The sequence below is a fragment of the Chenopodium quinoa genome, unplaced genomic scaffold (genome assembly GCF_001683475.1).
Source record: "Chenopodium quinoa cultivar QQ74 unplaced genomic scaffold, ASM168347v1, whole genome shotgun sequence".
Taxonomy (NCBI): Eukaryota; Viridiplantae; Streptophyta; class Magnoliopsida; order Caryophyllales; family Amaranthaceae; genus Chenopodium; species Chenopodium quinoa.
Genome location: NW_018742275.1, coordinates 11,518 through 21,442, shown reverse-complemented (window position 1 = coordinate 21,442; position 9,925 = coordinate 11,518). Strand labels below are relative to the sequence as shown.

The following is a 9,925-nucleotide window of genomic DNA, read 5'->3' as shown; positions in this document are numbered from 1 at the left end:
CCCTTGAGAAGGATCTTAATGCTGCCAAGGTTTCCAATTGTGATCTTGAAGAAAAAGTTAAGAAGTTGGAGGCGGATAAGCCTGGAATCCGGCAAAGGGCAGTTAACCGTTTTCTAACATCTCAGGAGTTCTGCACACGGCTTCAGAACCGTTTTGATGGGGGATAGACTACTGCTCAAAGATGCATTGCCCACGCTGCTGGCAGGAAGAAGAAGGACTGGGTCGCTGTTGAAAAGGCCTTTAATGAAGAAGCTTACAAGATTCCTTGTGGTTTCGAGGAATAAAAGTTTGCAGACGAAGACCTTTTCAACCTGGTTCCAGATGATGATGAAGGCATTTCAAATCCTAGCATCTTAGACTCCCCAGCTCCTGAAAATACACAAGCTTAAAGGGGCGGGCAGTCATCACCGACATCCTCTTGTGGGTCTTGCATAGTTGGGCCTTATCAGCTTTAATTTAAAACATGTAATTATTTATTTTTGTTTGACTTTTTATCTACAATGTTGTTGTATCGGCATATACCCTTTTTTGTGGTGATGCCTGTCGATTATTATCTCTAACTGTCGTGAACATTCCGTATCTGTTTGAACATATCCTATCTATTCTCAAAATTTCCATTACTAGACGTTCTTAATCTAGATGTTCTTAATTCACCATATACTTTATACCCGCGGCATCCTCTTTAAGTTGTTTTATCAACTGTCAGCTTTTCTAGTTTTCAACCATTACTTCAATCACGACATTTAGTTTTCAACTATTTTTTAGTCGTAATCTCATCTTTCTCGACAACTTGATTTTATCATTATTGGCAATTTTACCAGAACACATAGAAAATTTTAAAAATTTATGTTATGTTAAAAATAATTCAAACATAAACTTATGCATATATATCTGCACATTTACGTATTGTATATGGTTGAGAAACAATTATATACACTGTTCGTTGGTTCATTGTACAACCTTGATCACTTACTGCACTATAGTCGTAGTCAGTTAAGCATCCTCTCGGCGATCACACTCAAAGCTATGCCTCAATTCAGCATATACTTGAATCGATTTTACCGGTATTATATGTTGAACCAACAACCTCGTGAACCAATGTTTATAACTGATCAGGTTATAAGCGCATTGACTTCACGGAAGTGGTTTTTAGCTGTCCATCCTACATAACGGTGGTATGTTAAGTAGAGGATGCCTATAAAATGACAATTTTTCTTCAAAATTGCTTGTATTTATTGCTAATGCTTCTCAAAATACATAGTACTACTTATTTTTCTATTTACAATATGCTATGCAAAATATTTTTTTAACACAGTTGTGTTCCAAACATTTTTTTAATGGTTTTCCATCCATCGTTTCTAGGAAATATGAACCCTGTATTACCATATCCCTAATACGGTATGGTCCTTCCCAGTTTGCCATTAACTTCCCATCTTCATTCCCTTTTCCTGTCGCGGCCGTTCTTCGTAATACAAGATCTCCAACAGTAAGAGGGCGATGATTGGCGCGCTTATTATAAGCCCTTGACATTCTATTCTTATAAGAAGACGATTTAACTGCTGCCTTTTCCCGCACTTTTGTAGGAAGTCCAACTATTTCCGTAATAGAAGATCATTTTGTTCCTCACAATAGTGTTGGATTCTAAATGTTGGCAACCCTACCTCTGCCGACACTACTGCTTCTGTTCCAAAAACCAATGTGAAAGGCGATTCACCCGTTGCTTCTTTAGCCGTTGTTCTATTAGCCCATAATATTTCTGGTAACAAGTCAGCCCATAATCCTTTTGCATCTTCTATCTTCTTTTTAATTGTCGTTATGATTTGCTTATTCGCTGCCTCCGCTTGTCCATTCGATTGCGGATGGCATACCGCCGCATATGTAAATTTTACTTTGTACATTGACAAAAGCTCTTTCACCGGCTTACAATCAAAATGAGACCCATGGTCGAAAACCATGGCCATCGGCAACCCAAACCTTGTGAATATTTTTTCCAAATGTATTTTTTAACCTCTGCCGCTGTTATTTTCGCTACCGGCTCAGCCTCTATCCACTTTTTTAAATAATCAATAGACACCAATAAAAACTTCCTACCGCCTGTTGCTGATGGAAACGGTCCTACTATATCCATTCCCCATTGCGCAAAAGGAACCGGATTCAGTATTGGTGTTAAATTGTTTGGCAGTAGATTGTAGCTTGCAGAAACTTCTGGCACTTTTCACATGTTCTCACATATCGGACCGCATCTTCATTCATAGTCAGCCAGTAATAGCCTCTCCTCATTGCTTCTCTTGATAGAACTCTCGGCCCAAGGTGGTTGCCGCATGTACCTTCATGTATTTCTTTAATTAACTTTTTCGATTCAAGATCACTTATACATCTCATCAACGGTAATGAAAAGATTCTTTTATACAACTGCCCTTGATGCATAATGAACCACACACTGTCCTTTCGTAACTTCCGTGATTCTCCCTTATATGCTGGCAACACCCCATGTATGAGAAATGCCAATATGTTATCATACCATTGGGTGGCGCTATTGACACAAAGTACTTGCTCTAATACTTCATCTATACTCTTCTGACTCAAAACTTCAACCATCACGGTTCTTTCCAAGTTATTGAAACTTGAACTGGCCAATCTTGCCAAAGCATCAGCTTGCGCGTTTTGGGCTCTCGGTACAAGCTTTATTTCAAAGTACTGCAGTTGTGTCGTTAGTTGATTCATTTTTTCTAGGTATTTGATCATTGCTGATTCTCGTGTCTCATAATCTCCATTGTACTAACTTGACAAGAGTTGGGAATCAGTTGTCAGAATTAACCGTTTTGCTTCAGCCGCAATGGATAACTGAATTCCTGCCACTGCTGCTTCATACTCAGCTTCATTGTTGGTTGCCTTGAATTTAAATTTAATTGCATATTCAAAGACTTGCCCATCTGGAGCCGTTACAACTATTCCTGCCCCTGATCCTATTGATGTTGCAGATCCATCCACAGAGACCTGTGACGTTATAAATTTATAATAATAAATACTTCATATGTTAAATATGTACTTGATCATTCAAAATAAAAAGGAAAAGCTTTATTAAACTTTAAACATCAAATTACAAACTACTGAAACCTGTCAGGTGTCTATTTCCTCCTCTTCATCTGTATATGAAGCCTCTACTATGAAGTCTGATAAGGCATGTGCCTTTATTGATACCCTGGGCTTATAGTTTATCTCATATTCCGACAACTCTACCGCCCACTTCAACAACCGTCCTGACGTATCCATCTTGTGCAAAGATTTTTCCAACGGATTATTTATCAGAACATCTATTGGATGTGCGTCAAAGTATGGTCTTAACTTTCTTGCCGCTATCACCACTGCCAATGCCATCTTCTCAATTATTGGATATCTGCGCTCTGCCGCATTCAGTACATGACTAACAAAATATATCGGCATTTGCTGTTTTTTCCTTTCCATTACTAACACCGCAGCTATTGTCTTCGGAGATGCTGAGATATATAACTGCAGCTGCTCTCCGCTTCCCGGTCTTGCAACCGTTTGGATAGATCTTAAATGATTCCTTACTACCTCTAATGCATCCCGTTGTTCTTTTCCCCATTCAAACGCTTTGTTCTTCCGTAAGACCACAAAAAGGGAAGTGCCTTATCAGCTGACTTGCTGATGAAACGAGTTAATCCTACCATTCGGCCAGTCAGCCTTTGTATATCTCGGATAGTCTTTGGCTGTTTCATCTCAAGTACCGCGTTCACCTTATCAGGATTTGCATTTATCCCCTTCTCACTAACCATAAAGCCTAAAAAATTCCCTAATCGAACACCGAACACACACTTTTTTAGATTCAACTTCATCTGATACTATCGTAAGGTCTCAAATGTTTCCTTCAATTCTGCTATGTGATCCCTATTTTTCTTGCTTTTAACAATGGTATCATCCACATATACCTCCACATTCCGGCCCTTCTGTCTTTAAAAAATATTATCAACCAATTTTTGATAGGTCGCCCTGGCATTCTTTAACCCAAACGGCATTGCCTTATAACAATATACCCCAACATCCATTATGAAGGTTGTTTTATCCCTGTCGGCTTTGTGAAGACTGACTTGGTGGTACCCTGAAAACGCATCCAAAAAGCTAAGCATTTCATGGCCGGAAGTGAAATCCACCAGTCTATCTATCCAAGGCAACGGATAACAGTCCTTGGGACAAGCCCTGTTTAAATCAGTAAAGTCAACACACATTCGCCACTTCCCCGTCGGCTTTTTTACCATAACAACATTTGCCAACCACTCTGGATACGTGCATGGCTCAATAAAACCCGCCGCTAAGAGTTTATTAACTTCCGCTTGTATAGCTTTTATCTTCTCAGTAGGGAAGTTTCGCTTTTTCTGCTTTACCGGCCTGAATCCCCTGTTGACATTTAACTTATGTTCCATTACCCCTGGGTGAGTCCCAGGCATTTCACTCGCTGAGAAAGCAAAGACATCAGCATTTTCGCGCAACAAACTTATCAAATTTCATCTCATGTCAACATCCATATCCGCTCCAACTCTAACCGTTCGGCTGGGGTCGCCTGGCTGCAACTCAACCTGCACCGTTTATCCTCCTTGTAACGGCCTTGGAGCTGCTTTTGGTCTTGTATCAAAATTACTCATAGACAAGTCGCGCACCGTTGTCTCCAGTTCCTTTTTAGGATTACTCGACACTAAACCATCCCCAACTGGATTCTTCAAAGCCGTTACATAAAAAGATTTCGCCATAACTTGCCCTCCATGAACCTTCTCCATAGCCCCCTGACACATAAGCTATCGTCAAATGATACGTCGACACAACAGCTTGGATATCATGAATTATCGGCCTTCCAATAATCGCGTTATAAGCCGATGGAACATTGACTACTAAAAACTCTGCCATCACATCTCTCGCATTTGGTTCATCACCCAGCCGTACCGGCAAGCCTATGCTCCCTTCCGGTCTCACTGATGACCTATTAAACCCAATAACTGGATATGATACCTGTGTCAGGTATTGCCTTCCTATCATCATCTCATTAAAGGCCTTCATAAATAGAACATTTGCCGAACTTCCTCCATCTACTAGAACTCTTTTGATGTCATCTCCATTGATCTTGGTTATCGACACTAGCGAGTCATCATGTGGGAAGACTATTCCCCTTGTATCCTCTTCAGTGAATATAACATCTGGAATTGAAGTTGGCCTAGGGCGACTATCGGTATCCAAGGCATTGATTATATGGCAGTGCTCTGACAAGTGTTTCTTTGCTCCACTAACTGTTCCTCCATGCACCGACCCTCCGGTTATCACATCAACTCCTATTCCTGTTGACAATGGTGGAATTCCTCCACCTCCCTGTCAGACCACTCCTCTTTGCGACCTTTCCGGCCTAACCTCAAGTTGTTGTCTTTCAATTTGCCGAGGTGGTGGTTGGCTCCCACCTGCATTTAACCGATATTGAGTTAAATGACCCTTTCTTATCAGCTCTTCTATATTATCCTTCAACTGTGTACACTCTTCAGTATAATGACCCATGTCCCTGTGAAACATGCAGTATTTCTTGGAATCCCTCGGCTTTGCTTTCATTGGAATCGGTCTTACCCATCCTTCCCTATTCTGATTCACTGAATAGATTGACGCCCTTAGTGTATTAAGGGGTGTATACGAACTATATCGCATTGGCGGTCTGGCTGCCCTAGTTTCCTGCCGATTTCCTCCCCTTCCCGAGGCCGGAGCTCTCGGCCTTACACTTCCGGAGGCTGCACCTTCAGCTTGATACTGCCCCTTTCGAGCTGACACATTTTTGTTACTTGTCTTCATCAACTCTTCACTTTTGATGTAATCATGCGCTTTGTTGAAAGCGACTGCTAACGTGGGAAAAATCTTTCTTGTGAGATAACGCTTGAACTCAGAATCATTCAAGCCATTCATTAGAGCCATTACAACGATTTCTTGTTGCAATTTCGGAATTGTGTTCGCCTCATTGTTAAGCCGCCTGATGTAATCTCTCAAAGGATCATCTGGTCGCTGCTCTACTGCCATCAATTCCCCCGAAGTTCTTTGCCTTACATTGTTGCTGATATACTGCCCAACAAACATCTCTGTCAGCTTCTCAAAGCTGTCTATGGTTCCATTACCTAGGTTGTTAAACCAATTCGCTGCTGCCCCAGTCAAAGTGGTTGGAAAGACTTTGCACCATACAACGTCTGAGTTGGTATACAGGATCATGTGCCCCTCATAGGAGGTTATATATCGACTTGGGTCCCCTCTTCCATCATACCGACATGTTGGCATCTTTATCTTCTCCATAGGCTGATCTAAGATCCCTTGTGTACACGGCGACGCCCTCAACTAGACTATCGTTCGCACTGCCCCTTGCTGCTGATTTTCTGTGCTTACAACAGGACCCGTAGACTGAGCTTCTGACTCCCATCGAGTTGGTTGTGATCTTATCGGCGACCTATCACGTCGAAGCCTTTGCAAACCTCCAGCCCGGTTAGACTGGTTACCATGACTGGTAATTGGCACCCCTTCCCCATCTTGGGTTGCCCTAATTTCTTTCCTTTTCTTACTCATGGCACTCATTGCCCTTGCTGCTGTTTCTAGTTCTTCTGGCGTGAACTCAACCATTGGATCTTGATCCCCCTCACCTTGACCCTCCGGGGTTAACGGCATATGAAACTGGTTGCCTTATAAAGTATGGGTTTCATCTTCGATCTCAATTTCCAGATTCAGCACCCCAGTGCCCACTCTGACTGTCCGATTAACCATCTTCTCGGCTATTGGCGTGCTCTAGTTTTTAGGCCTTTTTTTTGGAATTAAGGATGTGAGGTTCTTAGGCGATAGAAGCAATTATGCAGCTCCCCTCCTTCTAGCGCCAATTGTTCTTGCAAGGATCCGACAACCCGGTTCAAAAGTTCAAAGCCCGAGTATGTAACCCGTGAAGCTCCTATCGGCCAGAAGAGAACCTACACAAAGAGAAAGGATTAGCTAACCCTGGGGTGATCCAGGGATAACCACTCCGATGACAAAGTCAGACAGTGTTTAAGAAGAGAAATTAGAGAGAAAGAGATAGAGAGAAAGAGAGATAGAGAGTAATAAATGCTTACCATTAATGAGGTTTAACCTACTATTTATAATAAATCCTAAGACAGGTGGCTACAAAGCATGCAAAGCTTTTCCTGACAAGTGTCAAGTTATTGTTGCCACGTGCCAAATACCGACAAGCCGACATGTCTGCTTTATAAGACATATCAGCCATTTTGTCAGCCATACTGGGTTCATATCAATATTTATAAAAGATGTCAGCCCGTTCCACATACCCCCCATACAACAGGTACTACGGGCAAACAACATAGCAAGAAGATGTCATTTTACTTTGTCTAATTATACTTGGTCTGTCTTGCACCTTTGCTATTGTAAAAAAAAAAAAAAAAAAAAACTAGTAATGGTGGCATATTTTAAAGTTTACATGTATAACTGTGGAATGATCCTGATGAATAGTATATTGAAACCATATAGACATCTTAATAATATCAATGACAATTATGCATTAATATGAAACATGTGATGTCAAGTAAGCGCCAATAGTTTATTTTTGATGAACTTCCAAACAATTCATACCTAAAAATTAAATATTAAAGTTCTATAATTATCACATAATTTTGATTTTTGTATACATTTTTTTTAGAAGGTATTGCGTTAGTCAAGACTGACTAAATGTTTCGTCAGTTCAGCGGATTTTTGATACTCTCTACTGGCTGGATGATATTCTCTAATGGCTGGATGATATTCTCTATTGGCTATATGACATTATGGCCGGATAATATCATATAGCCAATAGAGGATATTATTCAGCCATGATATTATATAGCCAGTAGATGACATCATCCAGCCAATAAAGGATATCATAGACATAATCATAAATGATATCATATATCCAATAGAAAATATCATCCAGCCATGATATCATATAGCCAATAGAGGATATCATCTAATAAGTAGAGAATATCATTCAACCAATAGAGAATCATCTAGCCAATAAAGAATATCATAGACACAATCATAAATGGATACCATATGGCCAATAGAGGATATGATCCAGTCATAATATCATATAGACAACAGAGGATATGATCCAGCCAAGAAATGATATCATCCAGCCAGTAAATGATATGTAGATTTGAGGATGTAAATTATTTGATGGAGGATATGTATAACTTATTTGAGGATATGTATAATTTGTTTGATGCTATGTATAACTAACAATGGTGAAACCTCCATTAGAGCTCGTACTAAAGGTCATTGGTATACATAACTTGCTCATTTTTCAACCAAAATACATGCATTTGTCATCAAAATTCTTACAATTCAACATACAATCATATAAGACAAACAATTTCAACAATTATACGTCACATAAGAAAGCCCCAATTTGATTTTTCGGGCATGTTACGAAAAATTCGAGTACTAAACTTTCTCTCTCTTCCGCCATGAATGACCTCGCTTCTCTCCTTCGCCATTAATGTCGTCATCGTTATCATCATCGTCGCCTACAGGGAGAGAAAGAGATCCACCATAGCTGTCATCGTCGTCTTTATCGTCATCATCATCTCCTCCTCCGCAAGTTTTTTTTTTACAAAAACACTTTGTAATTTGAAACAAGATCCATTATTTTTTTTGAGGAAAAAAAACAAGATCCATTTATGGATATGCTTTTAATCGATTAAAATAAAAGGTTCAGAATTCGTGATATTTTTTTTATCTCAAATTCAATGTACAACCTAAACTCCTTCAGTATCCTTCGCACACTCAACTAGCTAATATGTGTATACATCTATAGATAAGACTTACCATACTATGAAAAAATACAGAAGGGTACAAAAGAAATACATCTAATGTTTTTAAAAAGTAAAAAAGTGTTAGTAGCAATAATAATGTTTGAACTCGTGACCTCAATTTCATTAATTAGTATTTAATCATGAATATTTGTAATTGCAATTGTATTTGTTTAATAATTCACACATAGTAAAGTTGGGAATTATTTTCCTTGTTTTATACTTACTATACGTACAAAATGATCATCTTTGCTGGAAGTTGAGGAACTTGATGCCAAAGGCGAAAACAAAGGAAAAGAGGAGAACCCAAGCAGTATGAGCAACAGCAACAATGGATAAGAAATGATATTCATAACCCAACATTTCTTTTAGAATAAGATTCAAGGGCAAATTGCCCACTTCGGGTATTTCAACTAAATTGTTCTTATCACCAATTTGCGACGTCAACAAACCGTACATTGTCCAAGAAACGGGTGAAACCCAATAAAACCACCTCCACCAAATTGGAATTAGCTGCAAAATGCAATATTTGAAACGAGTTATGAAGTATAATTTACACCCTCCATCATTAAATAAAATATCATGTAGCGTACTTTATCTGATTAGAAACAATCTTTGATGTTTTAACATGCGTATTATGTAGAGTGGTTATTTTTTTTATAAGAAGAGAATACATACCGTTCTAGGAAGGAAAAAACCAGCAAATAGATTCCATAAGGTGGCAAATAATGTCAAGAAAATGGCTGAAATTTCTTGTCTTGGTGTCAATGAAACAAGCATCATCCCGAACATTGTATAGTACATGTTTGGGTCCAATTTAGTCAAAATTGGGCCTAAGCACTAAATGATCCAATTAAAAGCCCAAGGTCAAGGTTCAACTCTCCAATTGTGCAAAAGTCAAAGGTCAGCCCACAAAGCAAGCCAATTGGGCTAAAGCCCAACCTCTCCATGTATGATGAGGTATAAAAGCCATCATATTGACACATTCATAGATAGATATTCATATTCTAATTCATATACTCATTGAGACATTCGGATATATTCCACAAAAGCCTCAAGCTACAAAC

General features: G+C 39.3%; 2 protein-coding genes across 2 annotated transcripts; both read right to left on the bottom strand.

Moving 5' to 3' along the window:
- Window positions 1-4,701: 4,701 nt before the first annotated feature.
- On the bottom strand, window positions 4,702-6,315 carry LOC110684647. Its single transcript, XM_021861086.1, has 2 exons — window positions 5,463-6,315; window positions 4,702-5,345 (listed from the first exon to the last, which is right to left on the bottom strand). Exons 1-2 carry the CDS (start codon window positions 6,313-6,315, stop codon window positions 4,702-4,704), a joined length of 1,497 nt encoding a protein of 498 aa, XP_021716778.1.
- A 2,786-nt stretch (window positions 6,316-9,101) lies between these two features.
- LOC110684691 (ABC transporter G family member 39-like) lies at window positions 9,102-9,650 on the bottom strand. The gene is made up of 2 exons (XM_021861131.1): window positions 9,537-9,650; window positions 9,102-9,371 (listed from the first exon to the last, which is right to left on the bottom strand). The coding sequence occupies exons 1-2, from the start codon at window positions 9,648-9,650 to the stop codon at window positions 9,102-9,104; spliced, it is 384 nt and encodes a 127-aa protein (XP_021716823.1).
- Between the last annotated feature and the right edge of the window lie 275 nt (window positions 9,651-9,925).

What these genes read in the sequence shown, in the direction of transcription:
- LOC110684647 (XM_021861086.1), bottom strand. Translation starts at nt 6,315, where the DNA reads ATGCCAACATGTCGGTATGATGGAAGAGGGGACCCAAGTCGATATATA. An exon ending in TCAATATCGGTTAAATGCAG is followed by an intron (nt 5,346 to 5,462) that starts GTGGGAGCCAAC and finishes CATTGTCAACAG; the next exon opens with GAATAGGAGTTGATGTGATA.
- LOC110684691 (XM_021861131.1), bottom strand. Translation starts at nt 9,650, where the DNA reads ATGTTCGGGATGATGCTTGTTTCATTGACACCAAGACAAGAAATTTCA. An exon ending in GTTTTTTCCTTCCTAGAACG is followed by an intron (nt 9,372 to 9,536) that starts GTATGTATTCTC and finishes TGCATTTTGCAG; the next exon opens with CTAATTCCAATTTGGTGGAG.